This window comes from Marmota marmota, unplaced genomic scaffold (genome assembly GCF_001458135.2).
Source record: "Marmota marmota marmota unplaced genomic scaffold, marMar, whole genome shotgun sequence".
Lineage (NCBI taxonomy): Eukaryota > Metazoa > Chordata > Mammalia > Rodentia > Sciuridae > Marmota > Marmota marmota.
The window spans coordinates 7654242-7680779 of NW_026000206.1; the positions used below are offsets into that span (position 1 = coordinate 7654242).

Genomic DNA, 26538 nt, shown 5'->3' on the forward strand with positions numbered 1-26538 from the left:
GTTTCATAAAACTGGTTGGGATATCTATTGGGATTACACAGGTCATTTTGGGGAGAACTTTACAATGTTGAATCTTCTGATTCATGAGATTCTCTTATCTCCCCCTTTTATTACATCATCTTTGGTATATTTCAAAATTGCACGATTTTCTCCATGAAGGTATTACACATTTTGAAGATTTATTCTAGATTCCACTCCTGGAGGTAGAAGGTCTACTGTAGAGCACATTGTGATTTGTTTCTTGGTCCTTGGGTATAATTGTGTAAGATTAGGCAATTACACTTTAGGAATTGATGATTATTATAGTGAAATTTTTCTAATTTTATCTTGAGCTGTAGGCTATTTAGGATGATATTTCTCAATTTCTAAACACATAGTCTTTCTAATTAGCATTTCATTTCCCATTCTTCATTGTGTTTTTATCAGAATTTGCAATCTATTATTTCACATCTTTGAAATTTGTTACTTGCTTAAACACTCAAGTATGTGGTTAATTTTTGAAATTGTTTCACATTTTCTTGAAGTATGATCTGCAATTATTAAGGGATCTTGTGTTCTTTTTATGTCCAATTGAGTCTTTTTTTTCAAATTTTGTTACTGTATTCATCCTTCTTAATCATCTTTATACTTTGTTTATTGAGAAATATGTAAATGAAATATTTGTGGATTTGTCTGTCTTATATTTTTGTCATCCTTTGCTTTTGGAAGCTGTATTTGCATGCATATTATATCAAAAAATATCTTTGTGATTTGGACTATTATCAAAATGTTTCCCTCCATTTAGGATTACTTTCAATTTTATGTCTGATTAATATTGCTATGGTAACTTTGGTAAGACTCTGCACTGAATTCAATATATATATATATATTTTTTTCACATCTTTCACTTTAAACAATTCTGTATCCTTACATTTCAAATATAACTCATAAACAACATGTAATTGGATTTAGATCATTTAATAATTTAAACTGGGTTACTTAGTCCATTTGCATTTATTATGTATCCTGACATACTGGAACACTGTATGTATGGTTGTATGACTGATGGGTGCAAATGTATGTGCATATGTGTTTGTATCACCTTGTTTTGTGCTTTCTGTTTCTCCTACTTGTTTTCACATGTTTTGTCTTCTTTTAGGTTTTCTTCTCTAGTCATTTGGAAGTCTTTGTTAGTGTCCTCCTAATTTCAACATGCATACTTAAGCTATGAGAGTGTAAATTTAGTTTATTATTTTCTGGGTGATATAAGAACTTTACAATTAATTCCTCTCGAATTATGCTTTTGTAGTCTATTTTAAATTTATTTTAAACTTTTTATTTTGACAAAATTGTAGATTCACATAAAATTGCAGGAAGTAATATAAAGAATCTGGGCAGAGTGGTACATGCTTGTAATTCCAGTGACTTGGGAGGTTGAGGTTGGATGATGACAAGTTTGTAAGCCAGTCTGGGCAACTTGGAAAGACACTGTCTCAAAATAAACAAAAAGTACTAGGGATATATTTCACTGGTAAAGCACCCAGGGGTTCGATCCTTAGTACCAAAATAATAAAATTATGTAACAATTTTAGGTAAGATTCCAGATATCCTCTGCTCAGTTTCTCCCAAAGTCCAATTGTGTAAGGATAGCATAGGTCATACCAGGACACTGACATTCATACACTCACCAACTACTCAGATTTCGCCGTCCTCTCTGCGCTCATTTATGACATGTGGTTACACAGATATACCACCACCACCAAGACGCCCACAATTCTATTCGAAGGATCCCTCCTGATACCTTTTCTCACCTGCAATTTTTCTCTCCTTCTCTCCTTCACTCCTGGAAACTGTTAATTTACTCTTTATCTCTATAATTCTGTCACTTCGAGAACACATACAAATGAAATGATACAGAATTCAGCACTTAGAGATTGACTTTTGTTCAGTCAGCAGAAATCTCTTAAGGTCTATCCAGTTGTTTAAAAATTTTATTTATATATAATATAAATAATAAATTTGTCAATGGACCTTTATGTATTTACACGTGGTGCTGAGAGTCGAACCCAGTGCTTCACACATGCCAGGCAAGCACTCTACCACTGAGGCACAACCCAGCCCCATCAAGTGTTTTGACAGACTTTCATTTTATCTCATGGGATATTACTTCTATTATTTATATATTTAGTTTTTACTTTATCTACAATCATGGCTTGGATTTGGAGTACTCCCTTAAGTCATGTGCTAAAGTCTTGGCCCCAGTGCAGCAATATTCAGAGGTAGGGCTTTTGGGAAGTGTTTGGCTCTAACCTCATCAATGGATTAAGCCATTGATAGATTCATATCTGAATGGACTATTGGGAGGTGTTAGAAACTGTAGGAGGTGGGACCTAGTTGAAGAGGATGAGTCCTCAGGGTGTGCCCTTGGGGACTATATCTGGTTTCTGGTTCCTTCCTCTTTCTGGCAGCTTCCAGGCCAGGAGGTAAGGGATTTCACTCTGCTGCACACTCACCACCATGGTGTTCTGCTTTGCCACAAGCCCAAAGCATGGGGCCAAGAGACTGTGGACTGAAACCTAAACTGTAAGTCAAACAGGCTTTTCCCTCCTTCATATGGGTCTTGAGGTATTTTGTCATAGTGACAAAAAACTGACCAGCACATCCACATGTTCATTTTATTGTTTTCTGCTTTTCATTTCTTGTATCTCATACCTTCCACTTGGGATCATTCTATTCCTGCCTGGAATTCTTATTTAGTGTGGTCTGCTGAGTAAGTTCTCTTAATTTTTGTGCATATTAAACTGCCTTTATTTCATTCTTACACTTTAAAACTTTTTATTATGTGTAAGATATTAAGTGTACAGATTATTAAAATACAACTCAATTTTCATAATTAAAAACAATAAGTGAACATTGACTGCAACCCAGAAGCCTGGCTATGTTTCCCAGTTGCCATGCTTGCTTCTGCCCAAAGGTATTGCCTACCAGGGCTTCTCAGACGACCTTTGCCCTTTAGCAACAGAATCTTGCTTTCCTGGGTCTGGCTTCTTTCCTGACATTAGGCTGTGAGACATGCCCATGGTGTTGACAGAGCAGTGGCTGGCTCATCCACTGCTGTGTACTTTGTCCCACTGTATGTTGTCCTTCCTGCTAGGGAGACCTGTGGGTCTATCGTAAGTCATCTGCTATGGACTTTCTTGTACTTAACTTTTGGTGCAATTGTGTGTATTTTATTGGATATATACTGGGGAGTGGAAGTGCTCCACAGGGTTTATGTATGTTTGACTCTAAGATACTGCTAAAAATTTACCAGAGTGGGCACATCAACACGTTCACTAGCAGCTATGAATGTTTTCCATCCTTACCAATATTTACATAATCATATTATGTCAGCTTTTTAAGAATTTTAAATTTTGATTTAGGCATTCTGGAGGGTGTGTAGTACTATCTTCTAGTGTTTGTAATTTGAATTTCTTTGCCTAATTAGGCCAAGCATCTTTTCATATATTTAATATTGGCCATTTGGTCATATTCTTTTGGGAAATGCCTATTCAAGTTTCTTGGGTAACTTTCCTATTGGGTGGTTTGTCTTTTTTTTTTTTTTAATTGATTTGTAGGAATTCTTAAATATATTTTAGATTAAAGTTCTTTGATTATATTTTCTTCTTCCTGGTGGTTTGATTTTTTTTTTTCCACTCTCCTTAAGGTTTCTGTTTTGGAATAAAAATAATTTTAATATAGTCTATTTTATCAGTCTTTTCCTTTAAGTGTATTCTTTTGTATGTGTATGTGGTACTCTGGATTGAACCTGGGGTGTTCTATCACTGAGCTCCATCCCTAGATCTTTTTTTTGATTTTTGTGACAGGGTTTCACTGAGTTGCTGAGGCTGGCCTTCAACTTGTGATCTTCCTGCCTCCGCCTCTGGAATTACAGGTGTACACTACCACAACCAGAACAATATTTTCCTTTATAAATAATGTTTTTGGTGTTCTTTGTGACCACTTTTTGCCTAACCTAAGGTTATGAAGATATCCTATGATGCATTTTAGGAATCTTTCCACATATAGTCTATAATTTATCTGGGATTGTTTTTTATGCATGATATAGAGGAGTATTTTTTTTCATATCACTAACTGGTTGACTTGACACTGTTTATTGAAGTGACCATCTTTACTATGTCACCTTCATTATAAACCACACACCATACATACATAGACGTGTTTCTGGCCCTTTCTGTGGTTGCTTTGTTTGATTTGTCTACATTTTGTTTGATTCTAGGAATAAGAAGAGTAAGTCCTTGCTCTTAAGGTGTTTATAAGGTAGTGGAGGAATGAGTTAAATAACTTCATTATAAGGCAGTACAGTTGAAAAAAGAGTTAAAATTGTGCTTGTATTTAAGGTTTTAGAATTAAACTGTTAATTTCTTCACTGAAGTGGCTCTGATAACGCAGTAGGAGAACTATTTTCATAATTGAAAGTTATTTTGCTTTTGATTACTTACCTTTTCTTACAGTTTGCCACATGTAAATACCTCCCAGCATCTACCTGGGAAGGCTGGGTAGGACTGGGACAGACGGGGCTGCGGGGGACTCCCTGCGGGCAGTAGGTGGCGATGTTGTGCAAGCAGAGAAGGCTTCGAGGTGTCGATTTCCCGGGAATGAGCTGTAGTTAGAATTTCTGTCCCGAAGGAAGAAAGTCTGGTCCCAGAACCAAGGCGGAAGCCCACTGCGGGGTGCGGGGAGGAGTGCATGATGAGAGCCATCGGTTCATTTAGCGGGGCTTAAGCTCTGTGCAAAACCCGCGCCGCTCAGCCGCCTACGCTGGGCGACCGTAGGCTCCTGCTGCAGTTGCCCCTTAGTGGCGCTGCCTGGCAGGCCTGTTGCCCTGGGCCTGCAGAGCGAGCGAGAGGCCAGGACCCTAGGTGCTGCAGCCTGGCCTGGTGGAGGCTGTGCTGTCTGCATCCCTGGACCCATCTATGGGGGCTTGGGCAGAATTCCTCTCCCCCCGCTGCTTGTTTCGCCAGAGGTGTCCCACTCCGGTAGAGGGCCGGGGAAGTCTCTTCCCTGGGATCCATTCCCTTGTTCACTCTGGCGGTCCATAACCCTCTGTTGCTGCATTGATCCTAGTTTGTAAAGGGATTATCAGCTCCGTGTGTCTGTCTCCTGAAGTGTGGTTTTCGGGAAGGTGGGGGCCCTGTCTGTTTGCTCACTGCTGTGCCCCATAGCTTAGCCCCAGTCCGATGTCCTTTGATGTAGACGAAAGCACATGAGATGACTTCCCAAATTAGCTTCGGTTCTTAGTTGCTGGGTGGAACATAAATCACAGACCTGCTATCTCTCATTTGCCATGGTGAGAAATTGAAGTCTTGCTGTGAAATAAATCCCATTCAGGGATAATCAATGCTTTGTGGTTCTGAAACAATTCCTTAAGAATTGTCCTTGAGGAAAAAAAAAATCTAAATTGTAAACACAAAATTGATTATAAAGGTATGTATTTATTTAAAATCATGAAAAGAACAACCAGTTAAACTATAAATGACAAATATCACAAATACCAGAAAAATAATATTTGCTAACTGATCACCAGAAATATTTTCATAACTTTCCTACTATTTTGGCTGCATGTCATATCACCTTTTATATAACAATTTTTTTTTTTTCTTTTTGGTGCTGGGAATCCAACTGGGGGCCTCACACATGCTAGACAGATACTCTACCACTAAGCTACATCCCCAGCCCTTATATAACAATTTTGCAATAACTTCTGTGGCCAGAATAGAAAGATAATTTAGTTTTTCTATTAATATAGTTATTAAACTTTTTTCCTTAGTCTAAAACTGTTAGACTTCTTACATAATTTTCTTGCTATGTTATATAATATCTGCATTTTTTTCCAAGCTAATGAGGCCCAGCAGGAGGCAGGCTTGCCTACTTTACCTGCTCTGCATGCATCAGACTGTCTGCAGGTAGTGGTGTGCTTGGCTGCAGGTTTTCAAACTAGAGGGAAATGGGGAACCTCCTTAAAGCATCAGGAGGTTACATGTACAGAGCATGAGAATAGGATGCAAGATGCATATTAGTTTTAAACCTTGGGCACCAGACTTTACAAGGCTATAAATTTGAGCTTACAATTTAAATTTGGTATTTTTTAATCTAAATTAGTCATCTTGGCTTCCATTATAGTCCTTTAATCTGTTTTCAGGTATTTATCAGTACCTTTTTTTTCTTTATTACATAAGTGAAATTTGAACATACTTTTAATTGAAGTAAACCATACACAGAAAAATGTCCATATTGTAAGTGTATGGCTTGCTGAATTTTCTCAAAGTAAACCTGCCTGAAGTTCTCCAAAGCCAGAGTGAGGAGAACTTTGCCACACCTCCAGAGCAACCAGTGAGTTCCCTTCCAGATTCCATCTCCACTTCTACCAGAATAACCGCACCCTGACTCCTGAGAGCACAGGTTGGTTGCTCCTGCTTTTGAACTTTGTACAAGAGAAGCCATAGACCAGGTGCTTGTTTGAATCTGGCTTGTTTTCCCCAAGTTAACATTAAGATTCATCTATATTGTTGTACAGAGAGGAAGATTCTTCCCCTCATTGCCATCTCATTGTGTGAATAGACCACCATTTATTTGCCTGCTCTACTGTTAACTGACATCTGGGTAGTTTCCAGGTTTTGGAAAGTATAGATACTACTATTATGAGTATTCTAGTTCATGTCTTTTTGATGAGCATACATATTTCTGTTGAATATATACCTAAGAGTGGAATTGTTGGATTATGCAATTTTGCATATGACTATCAGATACTGCTAAAGGGCATTCCCCTGCAGTGCATGAGAATCTGATTCCCTCCACATCTTCACTGACACTTGATATTTTCCGTTCTTTTACTTTTAGTCTTTCCAGTGACTGTTTAATGGTATCTTGTAGTTTCAATTTTCATTGCAATTTGATTTATATTATTGACAGCTTAGAACAGGATCTGCTACACATTTTGGTTTGGATATTAAGTAAATTTTTATAATTATCATCAGATTTGGAAAGACCTCTATCAATTTTGATTTTCATGTATGCACCCTACGATTTTAGGTCCTTCCCATAAGTAGGATTCTGGTTCAATAAACTATAGTATGTTCACAGTGGTGACCATGCAACTATATTAAAATGAAAAAAAAAAAATAAAGACAATCCCTGAGCTGTTGTGAACTGTTTTGCTATGATATATGAAGCAGAAAAGCAAGAAGTAAAAGTGTAGTGACACCTTTTGTGTACATGTATATACTACTTCACAAAAATAAGCAAAAGAATATAAATCAAAGACTAATGATACAAAACACAACATGAGGTGAACAGGAATAAGGTTGAAGAGAAAGTTAAGACAGTGAAACTAAAAGGTACCTGTAAAAGCACAATATGAAGTTAAGCCGTGTAATATTTTACATATTTAAAACATAAAATTTAAAAGTTTGGGAAAAAACCCTAAAAATATAAGTGTAAATAAGAGTACCTGTTTTTGCCAGATCATTAAAAAATCACACAGAACAACAATTCATTTAACTTTTAAACACATTTTATTTTTCCACAGTTTTGATTGGTGCACTATAGTTGTACATAATGCACATGATATAACAATATAATTTGGCCAATATCATTCCCCAATATTCCTCCTTTTCCTCTCTCCTTCTTCCTGGTCCCTTTCCTCTATTCTACTGATCTCCCTTTGATTTTCATGAGATCCTGCCCCTACTCCTCCCACCTTTCCTTTCCTTTCTCCTCTCTAGCCTCTACATATGAGAGGAAATGTAAGATCCTTGACCTTGTGAGTTTGGCTTCCTTAGCTTAGTATAATGTTCTCAAGTTCCATCCATTCTCCTGCAATTGTCATAATTTCATTTTCATTTATGGTTGAATAAAAGTCTGTTGTGTGTATATATATCACATTTCTTTCATCCATTCACCCACTGATGGGTACCTGGGCTGGTTCCACAGTTGGCTCTTGTGAATTGTGCTGCTTATTATAAGCATGTGTACAGATGTATTGCTATAGCATGATGACTTTAATTCTTTAGGATTAAGACTAAAGAGTGGTATAGTTGGGTCATATGGTGATCCCATTCCTAATCTTTTAAGGAAACTCCATACTAATTTTTATAGTGGTTGTTTTAATTTAAAATCCCCCAAACAGTTTAAAAGTGTTTTTTTTCTCCACATCCTCTCCAGCGTATTATTGATTTTTTTTATTCTTGATGACTACCATTCAGTGTAGTTTTGATTTGCATTGTCATAATTGCTAATGACATTTTTTCATATATTTGTTGACTATTTGTATTTTCTCTTTTGAGAAGTGTCTAGTAATTTGTCAATTTATTAATTGGGTTATTTGGGTCTTTTTTTTTTTTTGGTGTTAAGTCAAACACATTTTTACCTTTATTGAATTATCCTTTTGGAAGAAATATATAAATGTGGAAGGAGGAAAAAAATAATATTTTCATGTTGGACTTGAATTTAAGTGATTGCTATGAACTCGGGTTTAAAAGAAAATTCTGATAGTCTACTGGAAAGTCCTAGAAATAATAAATGACTCCCCAGTAGGAATGAACAAACTTTCCAGATCTTAGTTTCTAAATATATTTCCCACTAAAAGAAGTAGTGAATTGAATGGCTGCAGTAGTGGGTCATAGAAAGTACAGGTGACTGTAGAGTATCCAGTGTGCCAGAAAAGCCAGGAAGTGCTTAAAGGGATATGCTGCAAAGGGACAGAAACTAGTGTGGAGGGTCTCCCAATGGCCAAATTTGGAACATGATTCATACCTTTCTGTGGAGAGATCTGGCAAAAATCACTATAATCAAGTGATGAATTAGCATCACTAATACTGGAACATGCCAACATCAAGTGCCACCTGATGTATACAGGAGGTACACCTGTGTCCTTACCATAAGAATCCTCAATATGAGCTGATTGTGAACATGCAGTCAGACAAACTCAAGCTGTGACACATTCTGTAAAATAACTGGCCTGTACTCTTAAAAATATGAATGTAATTAGAGACAACAAAAATGGACATCTGTTCTAGAATAAAGGGACTAAATGCAGTTCACAATCCTTCACTAGACCTTCAGTTCAAGGAAGGAAAAAAAAAACCTAGCTTCAAGGACATAATTACGATAATTGGGGGAAATCTGAATATGGACTATTAGGTAACTTTGTGGGTAGGATTGGCTTATGTAGGAGACTCTCCGTCTTCTTAAAAGATTAATGCTAAAGTGTTTAAAGAAGTGTTCTGATGTATGCAACTTACATTTAAATGATTCAATGAAAAATAAAATGCACACATAAAGCAAGTGTGGCAACATTTAGATTTGGGGGATGGGTACCAGGGATTGAACCCAGGGTGTTTAACCACTGAGCCACATCCCAAGCTCCTTTTAAATTTATTTTTTATTTTTTATTTTGAGACAGTTGCTTAGGGCCTTGCTTAATTGCTGAAGCTAGCTTTGAACATGAGATCCTCCTGCCTCAGCCTCCTAATCAGCTTGGATAACATGTGTGCACCACTGCTCGTGGACTAAATTTTTACACTGTTTTTGAATCTTTCTGTGGGTTTGAAATCTATGAAATGGGGATTTGGAAAGTGAATTCAGGACATTTCAAATGTTTTCATGCAGTACCTAATGATCATCTTTTTTTCATTAAGGATACTAATTTACCATTTGTCATTGATAATTCCCTAGTAGCAAATCTGTTAATAATTCAAAGTATCAAAAGAATGGTGAAAAGGCATTTGATAAAAGTCAAAATCCTTCCCAGTTCTAAACACTTTTAAATGAAGCAGGAACATACAGATGATTCCTTTATATGACAGTTACATATGTTCTTCTAAATGCCAGCATCGTGATTTGAGACATCAACACCTGGAATCATTCTCATTAAAGACAGGGTCAGGAAAATAATACCTGATGTCACTATTTATTTTTGTACTTGGGTGGTAGTAGCTCAAATAGACAAGAGAAAAAAAAATAGAAATAAAATAAGAGATTTTTTTTTTTTATTTTTTAGAGATATTATGAATATTTAGCTGGAAAATCCAAGAGAAGTGACAAATCATTATTAAGTGATATGTTCTTGTTAAAAATTAATAGAACTCTGCTTCCAAAACTGTGGAAAATGAGGTATTTGGAAGGACCTTCTCTTCTATTACCAAAAAGGTAGGTCCTGGCTATGACTCCTGAGTTGCTGGGCTCACAGGAAGTGGATGATACTTTCCCAGACCTACTCCTTTCTGAAAGAGAACCACCAGACTATGGAAAGAAATGGAAGCAGTCAGCTTTAGGCTCTAAAACAGCAATGAGTAAGGTTAATGTGCCACCAGCAATTAGTTTGTTTTGAAATAGGAGCCACAGCCTTGTAGAAACTCCACATTTGCAACATATCTGACAAAGGATTAGATTCCAGAGTAAATGAAGACCTCCCATGAATAAAAACAATAAACTCAGTGGAAAAACAATGTGCAGACAATGGACATCTCACAGGAGAGAGAACATGTTGTAAATAAATATCACAAGCAGTCTCTTTGGTAAAGAAATTTAAGCCACAATGAGATTCCATTTTTCATTTACAGGATTGACAATAATTAAGAAATATAATCTTTTTGAGAAACAATTTGGCATTATCTCATAAGGCTGAATATTTGTGTACTTATAGACCAACAGATTTCACTACTAAGCCTAGACCAAAAAAAAAAAAAAAAAAAAAAAAAAAAAAAAAAACTCTTGTGTGTGGAACCAGGAGACCATGAATGTTCACAGCTGTCCTGTTGGTAGTAGCAAAAAACGGGGGGTAACGACATGACCATTGTCAGGAGAATAGCTGAATAAATTACTGTAAATTCACATGATGGAATGCACACAGATAACTCCATAGGAAGTTGAAAGTGCATTTAATACACAGAACTACCAAACATCAGAGTGTAGCAGCACAGCACGGTTGTTTTCCCTTGTGACTGCATGGCTGATTGGGGTTTGTGGCTCACTGCAGCTGCCCTGCTGGGTGACAAAGTATCAGTTAGCATATGTCAAGCCCAGGAAAATATCAAATCAAAATCCAAGGTATGGTTTCCAGTGAATGTACATTACCCTCTCACCATCATGAAATTGAAAGATCATGAGCAGAAGCCCTCTTAAATTTGGGACATGTCTTGTATGGCAGTGGAAAATTGAGCTGGTTACTTGCAACTTGGTATATCTCAGTAATGACTCTTACTGAAACAGCAAGTCTCGGGAAATAACAAAATTTAGTCCATTTTTAAAATGTATCAGCAAAACTACATAGGATCCATATATGTTAGATCACTTTTAGAATTATGGGAATAATCAATTCATAGCTCATGCTTGATTGTTGCATTATTGTGTATGTGTTCCATGTAATTTTTCAATGCCAAATAGCATGATTATGATGAAGAGACGGTGAAATGACTAATAAGATAACTCATACGTACGAACTGGTAATCAGTCAGAAGATAGAGGAAGGGAATGTTCCAGGTGAAATGCTAGGAAGACATCTCAGGAACTTCTGAAGTTTCCTGAGACCTGTGCAAGGCCACAACAGTGGCCTTACTGAGAGCCACAAAAGGAGACTTGAGCAAGTGAATGAAAAGGCATAATTAGAAAAATTTACTAGAAAAAATTATTCTCAGAAAGACGTCAGTTCTTCCTAAATCTAGCATTTTTATAAAATGTTAAGTTTATAAAGCTTTTGTCCATCCAGACTGAAAAGCCTCAGCAAATTTTAATTTGTCATGGGGGGTGGGGGGAATTACTTAAGGAAAAGAATACACACTGAAACAAAATTAGGCACTAAAGTTAATATCGACTACAAATGAGCACATAAATACAAATATTAAAAAGTTGGTAAATACGATAAATATCACCAACTTCAAACATTCAGACAAATATTTTTATTAACATTTGGAGATACCCATTATATTTTCCCCTGCAGTGTTTGGCTATGTATTTACTAATTTTATGGTATTTTCTTGGGGAAAGAAGATCATTGGTGGAACTTTCTGATAGTCTGGGAGAGGTTCAGCTTTGCAACTCCCTGTGGCTGGTGATGGGTGTTTTCCGGATTGCACTCCCAATGGAACTCGTGGGGCAACCTTCCTGCAGGAACAGCACATCTACAGGTTATTTCAGATGTAGGATTCTCCTCACATTACTAATTAAATTGAGGATACTTTCTGTTAACTGGTTTGCCATTGATGTCTTCCTCAGAGTGACAGTTATGAGTTTCATTTCATCTTTAAGTCCATGTTTCATGAAAATTCAGGAGTTTAATATTTTCACCATGTGTTCATGATTCACTTTTCATTAATTACTAAATAATCCAAGAGCCTATTCATTCTATTTAAAATTTATCTCTTAATTATTGCTTTTAGTTCTGAGAAGTTTCCTTATCACTTGTTTCTTGATGTTAAAATAATTTTTATTAGTTTCATTGTTCATTTTTAATTGCTTGCTTTGTAGTCCAATAATTTTATATATTTTGTTATTTAATGAATAAATGGAGGCCCTTTATATGTCTCAATAAGGAACTTAAAATTTAAAAAAAATTTAAACTACTCTGAAATTGTTTTTCCAAATTTCAGTTAAAATGACATATTCAGACAGGTGCAATGGCACACAGCTGTAGTCTCAGTGACTTGGGAGGCAAAGACTGGAGGATTGCAAGTCTGAGACTAGCCTGGGTAACTTAGTAGATCCTGTCTCTAAATATAATAAAGAGGCTGGGGAACATAGCTCTGTGGTAGAGCCCCTGGGTTCAATCCCAAGTAGCATGCACAAACCAACAAATAAACAAAAAGACCTATATTCTACCTTTGTTAACTTTTAAATTATTGCAATATAATTGACATACCATAAAATTCACCCCTTAAAAATGTAATTCATGTCTTTTCTGTATATTTAGAAAGTTGTACAATCATCACCACTATCTAATTTCAGGGCATGTTCATCTCCAAAAGGATTCAATTCCTATTAGCAGTCATTTCTCACCTCTCCTCCCAATTCCTTGCAGTCATGAATCCACTCTTTCATATAGTGTTGTACAATATGGGGCCCTTGGTGCAACCTTTATTAACTTTCTGAGCAAACTTTAAGAATTTTTTTTTTAATATTTATTTTTTTTTAGTATTTGGCGGACACAACATCTTTGTTTGTATGTGGTGCTGAGGTTTGAACCCGGGCCGCACGCATGCCAGGCGAGCGCGCTACCGCTTGAGCCACATCCCCAGCCCACTGAGCAAACTTTGAGACTTGTTTGTGTTCAAGTTTTCCTTTTGAGTCATAAAAAGTATATTATAGAGCCTTTGAAATATCATGTGCATATTCTCTAGAAGAGAGCCATACTTTACAATGGGCAAACCATCTCAGGACCCTTAGATTCTGAGAAGGAAATCCCAGTTGACATGAATGTTTAAATAACATGTCTAATATAAGGGGAAAATCCAAAAAGAATGTGTAGCTCTTGCAGAATCTGAATTAATCAGTAACTTCGGGGAGGAGGAAGGCTGCTTTCCCAGTGATTGACCAGCTGGGCTCCATCCAGAATGTATTTTAAGTACTTACTAATGTTTTTGAAGAGCACTGGAAACTCCATCACCTCTTCTGATAGTTATATTGTTATATGATGGATCATAAGTGTGTATTACAGGCTATGTTATCCAGAGATAAAGCTTTGTTCTGTAGAAATGCCAAAACTATGTTTGGTTTATCCTTATGTGTGCTTTAATTTCAGATGGACTTTGACAAAGTTAAAACTTGTTTTTCTGTATGGCCGGTGGTTTCTAAGAGTAGCACACAGCAATGGAACACACAAAGCAATTTGGATTGTGGAATTTGCAGCAGCAGTAATAGTTGGTGCGTGGTTCGTTATTTACTTACTTGATTTCTCACTTAATTTCACGTTTTCCCTTATTTTGATTAATTCTCCATGTGCCGTTTTGGATAAATGTGTCACTTTTTTTTGTCTTGATAATTTTCCAGGCACTTAAGTAAAAATAGATCAAATTGAGTAATTAATATGATGATTCCCTGAGACTTCTGTTATTTGAAGAGCATTACTTTTGAATTTTTTTTGTAATGCTGGGGATGGAACCCAGGAGTCTTGCTCATTATGAGAAGACAAATACTTCCCCATCCTGATCTCTGATAGGAAAAATCCTTTTCACTTATCAATTTAAGACCTCCCACTATTCATTATACTATTTTAAGAATAATAGTGTATATTTTCTCTTGTCTATCCTTCAAGCTAATGCAAAGGTACCTTTCATTTAAATAATGTAATCAGAGTAAACATAGCTTCCTTGTGTTCTGTGATTTCGGATTTTGGGGAGCCCTCAATACATTTAATCTAGTGTGAAAACTCGCCCAAAATCAGTAATGTGTGTCTTGTTACAAAGACTTACTAACACCCACACATGAGAGAGAACATTTAATCCTTGACTTTCTGAGTCTGGCTTATTTCACTTAGCATCTTGTTCGCCAGTCCCAAAAAGCCGTAATTTCATTCTTTATGAGTAAAACTCCATTGTGTGTATATACCACATTTTCTTACTTCATCTGTTGAGTGGCATCTGAGCTGCTTCCATGACTTGGCTATTGGATATTGTGCTCTATAAGCACTGATGTGCCTGTTTCATTATAGTAATAAGTTAGACCAAAGTAAGGGGAAAGGGTGTAAGGGGGATGCTCTGATAATAGAAGGGAGATCAGTGGAGCAAAGGAAGGGATTGAATGGGAGGGAGGAGGGACAGGAAAAGAGAAGAACAATAGAACAAAATTAACCAAATTATCTCTGCCCATGTATGAATATACCACAATGAACTTTCACCTTCATGTATACCTATAAAGTGGTATTTTACAAGAGAACTATAAATAAATAGAAGTAAAATAAGCAGAATTGTAGGAACAGAGGGAAGGGGAGAAGGGAGAGGGAAGTACCTGGGGACTGAAGAGGAGTAAACTATACTCCATGCATATATGATTATGTCAAAATGAACTCTAATAATACATACATCTATAATGCACTAATAAAAACATAAAAGACTTAATTATAAAAAAATTGAGAAAATTATTCTTTATTTTGGAAGAGACTTGCCAAATCTTATAACAATTTGTTCATGTTTAAGTTTGTTTTATGATACCTGTTTGGTAAGCATTTTTAGCAACTCATTGATATATTCTATTTGACTTTTGGTACATTGAAATAACAATTTTGGAGTTGAGAAATGTATATTCATCATATTGCAGTGAAGAAATCTTGGTAACAGGCCAGGAGGAGACTCCTCCCACTTTCGAAAGTCAACACCTTTGTTAAAATGAGGCTATAGAAATGATGTTTCCTTTTTACAAGTTTCTGTTTTCTGATTTGATGTATTCTGATTCTTACCATATTATTTATCTAATTTGATGTCATTGTTCTACATATTTTCTGGGCTATTGTGATTCTTTTTGAAATGGTTCTGCATATCATTTCAACCATCAGGAGTCTGAAGTTTCCATTGTTTTATGATATGGAGTTTTTGACACTTGGAAGCTCCTGCCATTCTTTTAATTCATTTTTTAGCTTCAATCAGATACTTACTTTCCAGTGAGCTTAAATTTTGGATGATCAATAATTGTAGAAAAAGTAGAAAATTGATTTGAAATTAAGGCATACATAAGAGCAATTCCCATGTGTTCAGAAATTGCTACTGTGCCCACTGTGCCCCATAATTGTGTAAGCAGATTATTCATATACTACAAATATTGAATTATTGATGGGATATGTGTAGGAGTTTTTCACTGGAACATTTATTTCTTCAGGCTAGTTTTCTGTAATGGTGGCAATTTTCCATGCTGTTTTATCTGGAACTGTCAGACTTTGTGAGGACAAGATGCATCAGATAAGTTAAGGTTTGCATGAGAAATGCATAAATCATGGCACCATGTCCTCGGGGATGCTTGCTACTCTCAGTAGTACTTTGTTGGTGTCCGACAAACCCAGGATGACAAATTTTATTTTATGTGATTTGTTGCAAAAAAAAAAAATGTGTGCTGCTTTATAAAACTCTATGCACTGTTTATTGGGTATATTTTTGAGAAGCAAAACTTTCTGTTTTAATTAGGTATCAATGAGAACAAAACTTTCTGCTAAAAGCTTTGAAACTTAAATATTTCAAAGAATTTCCACAGACTAGGTTCTGGTATATACATGAAAATCTGTTTCTTCTTTAATAAAGTGCACATTTGGCCGTATGAACTTCCACTCTGTCCCTGTGTGATGGGGAGTGAACACTGTAGGTGGCAGGAGTACCCCAGAAGTAGATAGTTCCTGTTAAACCAAACTAACCCTCTCAGTCACTTTCCTTTTAGTCAGACCCAAGGAATACTTACATCTTCAACGTCATGAGACACAGTAAGTGGACAGAAGGGAATTTGAAATAGGAAGAGAATGTTTTCATGATACTTTTGTACATTTTACAGTTTGTACATTTCTTGCAAATTCTTCCTTCCTCTCTTCCTTCATTTTAGTTTCAGGACTGTGGATTGAAACAAGGGGTGTTCTACCTCTGAGCTCCGTCCCCAGCCCTTTCTATTTTTTTACTTTGAGACAGGGTCTTGCTTAGTTTCTGAGGCTGGCCTTGAACTTGTGTTCCTCCTGATCCTCTGGCATAGCTTGGATTTCAGGTATGCAACATTGCACCTGGACTGTTTGCAAATTTCACAAAACGATTTGACCATGTGAACATGGGACCCTTTGTGGCCTTGAAAGGGGCCCATTACAATTGAGAGTCTTTCACTTAGGCTCCATTAGCCTTCTAGCAAGTCTTCCTCCAGGGACCTCCTCCTCATATATTCAGTAAATGTGGGTTTGACTCAACAATATTTGTTTATTGGGCCTTCACTGTTCCAAATATCCAAGGTGCAAGCATCTTGTATGCTCCATCTCTGTGTAAGAGTTGCTTTCTGCCTGTTGTCCCTGCCAGCTGCAGGATTTTGCCCAGGTCTGCCACATGCTGTGTCTGGACTTGTTGCCTTAGCCTTCCCTTGGGGTTGGAGGAAGGGCAAGCAGAACCGTTTTCTGTAACAGAGGAAGCTCCTTTGGGTACCAGGTCCTGTTCCAGGTATGGTTGCACCTTCCCTGTCCCCCATTCCCAGCTCAGTCAAAGCCTAGCATCTATAAGGACAAAGGTCCATAGCACAAGTTTTAGAACCTTAGGTTTGACCGGCTTTCATCCTTTTCTCTATGGGTCCCAAATGTGGCTGATAATTTTTGCATGTACAAGGTCTCCTAGCTGAGAGCACTTTCCTGGAGCTTTCGGTATCAATGTAGGTAAATGCTCCCCTCCCCTAAAGGTGCTCAGAGTTGCTCTATCTTGCCCAAGGGCACCATTGCAAACTCCAAAGCTTCCATTAAAAAAGTTTTGGATGGTTGTCCAACCCTGTGAATACACTGAAAACCACAGAACTATCTGCTTTAAATCAGTAAATTTAAGAGTGTGAATTATATGTCAAAGCAGTTTTAAAAAAAATTCAGATGTTCTTGAATAAACTCTGACACAAACCAGCATCCCAAATGTGTTTGTCCCTGGTGTTGGAGGGAAGTTTGAATACCAAAACATTCCTTTTGTCTCTGGAAACCTCCTATCCACCCTGCCCAGAAGCTCAGGTGCTGTCTTGGTGGGAGAGCCCTTTAGTATCTGAGGCAGAGCCGAGCATCCTGCCTGTTAGTAGACCTCTATTGGGCCTGATCCACTGGATGGCATTCTGTGGGTGTTTGCTTGTCCCTGCAGCCCCCAGGACCCCTGCTGCAGTGAGCAGACCCTGGCTCTCCTTGAGAAAGGGCCTGTGGCTATGTACCTACCAAGGGTTGGGGTAGCAGCCTTCTCCCACAGAGATGTCAGCAGAGAGTGTTGTGCTCTTAGCGGTTTAAGCTAAGCTCTTAAGCTCTGCATATCTTCTGTCATTTTGTAGTGGTTCTCAGGATTGAATGTGTATCAGAACTACCAGAAAGGCTGTTAACCCATGAAAGGACTGGCCCTGCCTCAGAGTTTGATTCATTTAGGCCTTGGCTTAGAACTGGGAATTTGCATTTCTGACAGGTTACCAGTGATGATCCAGGAACCCTGCTTTGAGAACAGCTTGACCACATGACCAGGGCCCATCTGTTCTGGGAGGGGCCTGCCAGGTCCCACCTCTGGTGTGCAGATGCATGCAGAACATCAGCTCTGGCAAAGTGGAGTCTCCCAACTGCCCCCAGACCCAGAGCACCAGCTGAGTCTGAAGGGTGATCTAGTGCTGTCACACTGTGCTCTCCAATCCCTCTATGTAGGGCAGAGCTACCTGAGGGTGACTTCTGCAGATAGGGAGGCTTCAGACTTTGTTCTAACTGGATCAGCTGTTTTTTCTATCTTAGGCTTTATCTTTCTATCAGATCCTCCCAGGCAAGTTTGTCTGGAGAGTAAGTTACAGCACAGGGAAAAACAAAAACAAAAAGCCCCCAAACTAACTTTTTTTTTTTATGTTAACTTGGATCCTGGGCTCTGGAAAAAGAATGTTCTGGAATTTCCTTTGAGGTCTGAGTGCCAGGGGGCCAGAGGGCCTTTTGGGTGCTAAGCTGTACTTTTCCATGTCACAGAGAGCCACCTCTCTAGGTCCAGTCTGGTCTTGTGGGTCAGAACTCTAGAGTCAGACAGACCTGGGATCATGTCTTGGCACTGCCAGTTCTACCTTTATATATCATGGAGATTAATGTTCTGTCTGGGGTGACCTTTTATTTCTTTCTCTTGCCTGATTTCTCTGGCCAAAGTTTTGAGTACCGCATAGGAGTGGTGAGAGTGGACTCCTTTGTCTTGTTCCTGCTTTTTTCCTCACTCAGTATGACGCTGGCAATAGGGTTATCCTATATAGCTTTTTTTATGTTGAGGTAGACACCTTTTATTCCTGGTTTATTCAGGTCATTTATCATGAGGGGTACTGAATATTATCAAAGGTTTGGTAACCAATGAAATGATCATGTGATTTTTGTTCTTGGTTCCATTATGTAGCCTATTTTGTTTTTTGATTTGCATATATGGATCCATTCTGAAAGAAATTAACTTGATCATACATAAAAGTGTGTGATATTTTTTGTGTTGTTGAGTTTGATTTGCAAGTATTGAGGATTTTTGCATCTATGTTTATCAAGGATATTGGGCTAGGGCTAGGGATATAGTTCAGTTGGTAGAGTGCTTGCCTTGCATGCACAAGACTGTGGGTTCAATCCCCAGCATACCATCACACATGCACACACACACACACACACGTGCACACACACACACACTCACGGATTATTGGTCTATAGTTTTCTTTTTTGTTGTTGTTGTATCCTTACCAGATTTTGGTAGTGGGGAGTTTGGAAAGGCTCCTTCCTTTAATTTTTAATGAAATAGTTTGAGTGTTGTTTTCTTTAAAAGTCTAGTAAAAATTTGTGAATCCATCCCTTTGAGAGACTTTTTATTATTGCTTTTATCTAATTGCTTATTATTGGTCCGTTTGTGTTTTTAATATACTCTGGGTTCAGTTTATTGGGCCATTTGTTTTAGTCAGCTATTTTGTCACTGTTAACTCAAAGACCTGACAATAACAATTAGAGGAGGAAAAGTTTATTTGGCATGTCAGTTCGTAGCTGGCTGACTTCATTGCTCTAGGCCAGAACTGAGACGGGGCATCATGGTGGAAGGGCATGGAGGAGGAAATCTTCTTAAGACACGGCAACAGGGACCCACAGAGAGCTCCACCTACCAGGGCCTAAATATAAAACCATGTGCACACCTCCAGTGATCTACCTTTTCTTGCCCGCCTATAATTACCATGCAGGTAACCCACATCACTGGATTATTCCACTGATTAGGTTAAACCTCTCAAATCTATTTCACCTCTTAAAATCCTTATATTGTTCACTCATGAGCTTTTGGGAGACACCTCGTATCTAAACCATAACAGTTATAGGTATCTACAAATTTGTCCATTTCTTCTAGATTTTCTATTTTATTGGAATACAATTTTGAAAAATACTCCTGAATGGTCCTCTGGATTTCAGTGGTATCTGTTGTAATATTCCCCCTTTCATCTCCAATTTTATTAACTTGGGTCTTTCTTTTGGTTAGTTTGGCTAAAGGGTTCGTGGATTTTGTTTATCTTTTCAAAGAGCCAAACTTTATTTCACTGATCCTTTGTATTATTCTTTTAGTCTCTATTTCATTTATTTCTACTCTGGTATTTCTTTCCTTCCACTGATTTTGGGTTTGCTTTTTCTTATTTTTCTAGGACTAAAGATGCATCATTAGGGTATTTGAGATCCATTTTTCTAATGTAGACTCTATCTTGCAGCTATAAACTTCCCCCTTATAACTGCTCTTGCTGTATCCCAAATGTTGGTTGTGTTTTTATTTTCATTTGATTCTAAAAATTTCTTAATTTCTCCCTGATTTCTTCAGTGACCCACTGCTCATTCAGAACTGTGTTGTTCAGTCTGCATTTGCCTATTTCCTGCAGTTTCTTTTGCTGCTGATTTCTAATTTTATTCCATTATAATCTAATGAGATGCAAGGAATTATTTCAGTTTCCTTGGATTTATTAAGATTTGCTTATGGCCTAAAATGTGATCAGTTTTGGATAAGATTTTTAAGATATATTTTTTAGTTGTCTATGGACCTTTATTTATTTATTTATTTATAATTTATTTATGAGTGATGCTGAGAATTTAACCTAGTGCCTCACACAGGCTAGGCAAGCGCTCTACCACTGAGTACAAACCCAGTCCTTGGAAAGGTTTTGTGTGCTGATGAGGAGAATGTGTGTTCTATAGCTGTTGGATGTAATAATCTGTAAATGTTCCTTAAATGTATTTTATTTATAGTGTAATTTAACTCTGATTTTTTTTTCTGGAAGATCTATCTATTGATGGGAGTAAGTATTGAAGTCACTCACTATTATCATATTGTAGTCCATTTCTTCCTTTAAGTCCTGTAGTGTGTTTTATGAAATTGAGTGTTCTTACCTTAAGTACAAATATATTTAGAATCGTTTTGTCTTCTTTATGGATTGTTCCCTTTATAAATATGAAGAGACCTTATTTGTTTCTTCTGACCTATTGTGTCTGAGTCTAATTTATTTGATATGATTATAGCTACTCCTATTTGCTTTGAGATTCCATTTACTTGCTTTCCATCTTTTTACTTTCTATCCATATATGTCTTTGCCAGTGAGGTGAGTTTCTTGCAATCAGCAGATTGTTGGGTCTCATTTTTAAATCCAATCAGCCAGTCCACACCCTTTAATTGGAGAATTGAGTCCATTACATTCAGAAGTATTACTAAAAGGTTGTTTCAAACTTATGTTCATTTCTTTCTTCCTTATTCATCTTAGAGATTTAATGTTTACTGAATTAACAATATTTGATCTTAATTCTATTTTATCTACATGTCTAGTGAAATTTATTCCTTACCATATTCTGGTGATTGTGTTTATCTTGCTTTCTCTTCTGTGTGTAGACTTCCTTTAAGTATCTTCTATAATGCTAGGTTAGTGGTCATGAATTCCTTTCGTTTATCTTGAAGGTCTTTATTCTTTCTTTGATTCTGAAGGATAGCTTTGTTAGACATGGAAATCTAGGTTGGCAGTTATTTTCTTTCAGGGTTTTAAATGCAGCATTCCATGCCTGCTGGCCTGTAAAGTTTCTTTTGAGAAATGTATTATTCTGATGGATTTAGCTTTATAAGTAACTTGGTACTTCTCTCTTGAAGCTCTCAATATTCTTTCTTCTGTACTGTTGGCAGTTTAGTTTTCCCAAGATTTGGGAACTTTTCTGATACTATTTCACTGAACAGGTTTTCTATGCCTTTAATTGTACTTCTGCTTCTTTGTCAATACTTATCATCTGCATGTTTGGTCTCTTAATCATGTCCCATAGGTCTTGTATATTTTGTTCTCATTTTTTTTCTTTATTACTGTCTAAATGTGATAATTTATCAATTTTACCTTCAAGTCCTGATGTTCTTTCTTTCATTTGAACTATTTTATTGGTGAGGCTTTCAGCCAAATTTTAAAATTTGATTTATTGGGCTTTTCATTTTTAAGATTTCTGTTTGGTTCTTTTTCTAAAATCTGTATCTCTTAATACAGGATGTGAAAGAGCATTCCTTAATTCATTCAGCTTCTTATTTATATTCTATTTGAATTTACCAATCACTTAAAAAATTTTTTAGTTATAGATGGACACATACCTTTATGTAATTTATTTATTTGTTGTTGAGGATCAAACCCCAGTGCCTTACATATTCGAGGCAAGCACCCTTCCACTGAGCCACAACCCCAGCCCTACCAATCACTTTTAACATTATGCTTTTGAACTCTTCTATTTCATCTAATTCAATATCTTTGGAATCAGTTACTAGGCATTATGAACTTTTGGAGGGGGTCATGTTGTTTTGTTTGGCCATATGTTGGATGAATATATCTTTTCACTTTTATTTGAGAAACTTTCTTGGGGAATAGTCTTCTCTTGAGGATGTGCCCTGGGCTACTGTTTTTTTGTGTAGTGATGAATTTAATTCCAAATGGACTTAGTTTTGTTGTTTCACTGTGGCTTCTTTGGGTGTAATTGTACTATGTCAAAGCCTGAGGGATGCTTCCTGTGTAGGTCTTGAAAGAGTGGGGTATCTCTGGTAGCTGAGGTAGGTGTGCTATAGGCAGAAGGGACATATGAGGTACATTTTGTGTAATTATTCCTTCAGTCTTGTCTACAGTGAACTGTAAGGTTATGAGAGTAACCTATGCTCAAGTCCTTCATAGGCAGAACGTTCACAACAGTTTCGCCTTGGGGGTAGGTGCCTAGGAGCAGGATTTCGGGCCTATCCCAGATGTGCCTAGTTGAGATCATTGGCTGGGAAGCTTTGTATCTCCCCTTTCTTAAAATTGAAGTTTCACTCAGGTTCAAATGTAACTAAGTCATGGCTGAAATAAAATGCAATTTCTCTCAACTGTGCTAGGGGTGCAACTCAGTTTTAGAGCACCCACCCAACCTCTTGAGATTTAAGGTTTCATCACTTGCTCCACTTAGAAGGGAAAAGGCAAACAACAGTAATATCTACAACATATAAACAAACCAGGTGTAGAAATATACTAACAATTGTTAAAAACTATAATGCCAATAACTATAGTAAAGAAAGGCAAAATATTATAGAATGAACTAAAATGTTAAAATTAATAGAATGAGAAGAAAAATGAGAGTAGAAGAGAGAAATCTATTAATTTTTTCTTATGCTTATTTTTTATTATGTTTAATAATAACAAAAGTAGAAGATAGAATAGATGGAGGAAAAAGAAAACAAGTCAAAATTTCCTCCTGGTTGTTTGGATTGCGGATGCTTCTTTCCACGTGTGTGCACACTTGTTCCAGAGGCCCTTAGTCGGCCTGCTTGAGGGCATGGCCGATGTCTGGGTCACAGCAAGTGATTCTCATCAGCCTAGCTTTGGTGGCATGGGGGTTGCACCAGTTGGATCGGTGTTCAGCTCTGTAGACTTCAGCCTTGAACCCAGGGGATGACAAATATCCAAGCTGTGCTATGTACCCAGGATGCCTCAGTGTGTGAGGGGGGCATAGTGGAACTAGTCATTTGGTGCTAGAGAGAGGCAGGGGACCAAGCATTTCCCACCTTCAGTCCCAGCATTCTCAGACCTGGCTCCAAGCCACCTTACTTGCAACTTGTCTCACTGCTTGTCACAGAGGATAGGACCACTGACCACTGTGTCTTCCACTTTTCCTCCAAGAACACCCTTGGTGCTGCTGGAACGACTTGGTGAGTTGTTTCTGGCTCTTCCCCAGGAACAACTATCCTGCGTATCTCTCTCCTGCCCGGTCACTATGATGAAGTGTCCACAGGGACACTTTGCTGAGTTTTCTGCTCCCCAGAACAGTCTGTTCACTAACAATAGGATCCTTCTCGAGATGGCTTCTGGTCATAGTAGTCTGAGAGTTTGCTGAGCAATTGTTGACTTTTCTTTTCTGAAGTTAGTGTGCTGTGCAGGAGGAGATACTCTCAGACCAAATCCCCAAGCTGGATTTGAAGTTTGCATAAACTGTGGATCCTCCTGCAATTAGGACTGCCAGCCTCAGCCATTACCAGGGCTAAACATACCCTTTGGCTCCCTGAGGCTTGTGTTCCCCTCCCCTCGCCTGAGATGGAGCTGCTGGGACTTGCTTTTCGTTCTCTCTCCCTCACCTCTGGCTCTCCACACTGCTCAGATTCCTCATCACTTCTCTGTTGGTCCTCAAAGTTTTTCCTCCCTTTCGCTCCCAGGAATATAATTTCTCCTTTGTTTCCTTGACTCTTCCCCCTTGCACAGTTGCACAAAGGGAACTTCTGCCATTTTGCATCGGCTTGTTCATAATTTAAAAGTTAGAGGAAAATGGAGATTCAGATAAAAAAAAATGTTGCTGTCTCACAGTTGGACTAGAAAGCATTTGTTCTACGTAGCAAGAAAAACAGAGCACATAAAACATCAGCTCTTGAGTCTTGAGCCAGCACTTCTGTAGGGTAGAGGGGCAACAGCCAGCAGGAGGATTGAATGTATTTGAAGTGGGATTCAAAGTGATATTTTCTGAGCACTTTAGAAAAGCAAAGAATCAAAGGCTTTCTTAAAGATTGTTCAGGAAATATGATTTACTGACGATATCCCTTGCCTGCAAGCCTCCATATATAATGCAAGTTATGCTAGTATAGAAAATGGGAAGGAACAGGCAGATTTATTATCATGTGTGAGCATGAATAATTTTTATTTTTATTACTTCCTCACTTTAGACCAAGTTGGAATTTTTTTGCTTTAGACCAAAGACTGTTGGGTTTGCAGAAAATATAGAGTAGGTACATTTATTTATTGTGTATATTTGAAATGGTTTAATGTAATTAAAGTAATTTTAACGTTATGGTTAGGCAGTTTTAAATTAAAGTTGTAGTTTGTAATCATAAGAGTTAAATAACTGTGTGGTAATCTGCGTGTGTATTTATTTAGTGGTTTTGGTGACATGAATGGACACAGTCAGGCTCTTTAGGAAAATTTCTGACTAACTAGAGGGAAGGTAGTCTAAATAAACAACTAAGGAGGAGAAACATGAACTTGTTACAAACTTGCACCAGGGCAGATCCTACATGGGACAGACTTTCAACCTATGATGAGTCTTTTCCTTTAGTGGTTACTCTAGGATTTAAAGTAGGCATCTTTAACTCATCACAGTCTTTCTCCAATATCTTTACATTATGCACAAGAACATTGCAGCGTTCCTCTCGGCTTCTCCCCCACCCTATGGGCTATTGTCGTGCATCTTCTCTATCCAATTAACCTCACAGTACATTTTAATTTTTTTTTTTTGCTTTAGGCAGGCAACATATTTTATATTTACCTTTTTTTATTTTAAGCACTCTTAGTTTTTTTTTTTTTTTTGTACAGATCTAGATTTGTTTCTTGTTTGCCTGAGACACTTCCTTTGACGTTTTTTATAGTTCAGGTGTCCTTGTGATGAGTTCTTCCAGTTTTTTTTTTTAACCTAAAAAGACTTTCTTTTACTTTTATTTCAAAAGCATAATATTACTGGGTAAAGAATTTTAGGTTTACTTTACCCCCTTGAGTTCTTTAAACATGTTTCTGAACAGAGTTTTGCTGTCTTTTGTGTGTGGCTCCACGTGTGTGTGTGTGCGCGTGCCTCTGTATCCCTCCCTCCCCTGTCCCTGTCATAGCTGTTTCACTCATTAACAACTTACACCAACATGGTGCATTGGTTACAAATAATGAACCAATGTTGACACATTGACTAAAGCCCGTGCTTTATTTAGATGTCCTTGTTCATACCCAGTGTCCTTTTCCTGTCCCTGGATTCCATCCAGAACACCACATTACACACAGTGTCATATCTTCTTAAGTTCCTCTCAGCTGTGACAGCTTCTCAGACTCTTCTTTCTGATGACCTTGGCAGTTCTGAAGCGGGCTGGTCAGGTGTTCGGCAGATGTCTCTCAGCTGGGATATGTCTGAAGGTTTTAGGTTGATTTTACAGGCCTTCTGGAGGAGGCCCACAGAGGCAAAGTGCTATCGTCATCACATTAAATCAATTAGACCTACCATCCCCATGGCTTGTCCCTCCGATGCTCACGCTGATCACTGGGCTGCGGTGGTGTTTTTTTGGCTTCTCCCTCTTTCCATACTGTGTGTGGGAAGGAAGTCTCTCTGCCCACCTTGCTTAAGGAATGGAGAATGAGGCTCCACTTTCTTAGACCAGAGTGTTCTTGTACATTATTTGCACTTCTGTGTGGATGTTTGTTTTTTCCACTTCTCTTCATTCATGTATTTATTTTAGTACGAACTTGTGAACTTTTTTCATACCTTCAGTTGTAATCCAGTACTATTTATTTATTGTTCACACATTCTAGGTTTGACCATGGGGAGTTCCAATTTCAGTTTTTCCTATGCCTCTTGACTTCCCT

At 37.6% G+C, this 26538-nt stretch overlaps 1 protein-coding gene across 4 annotated transcripts in view; it reads left to right on the plus strand.

Moving 5' to 3' along the window:
• Positions 1-966: 966 nt before the first annotated feature.
• Positions 967-26538, plus strand: part of Fank1 (fibronectin type III and ankyrin repeat domains 1) — a 63114-nt gene continuing 37542 nt past the window's right edge. The window contains exon 1 of one of the 4 annotated variants that reach the window (XM_015498394.2): positions 967-3152. Coding sequence is in view for 3 of the 4 variants with exons in the window: in XM_015498391.2 (XP_015353877.2) it covers positions 13728-13896 (169 nt within the window). In the remaining variant the exon portion in view is untranslated. Of the gene's footprint in view, positions 3153-13316; positions 13897-26538 lie in introns of those variants that run through there. The other 3 variants (XM_015498391.2, XM_048791370.1, XM_015498389.2) reach the window with 3 other exon arrangements.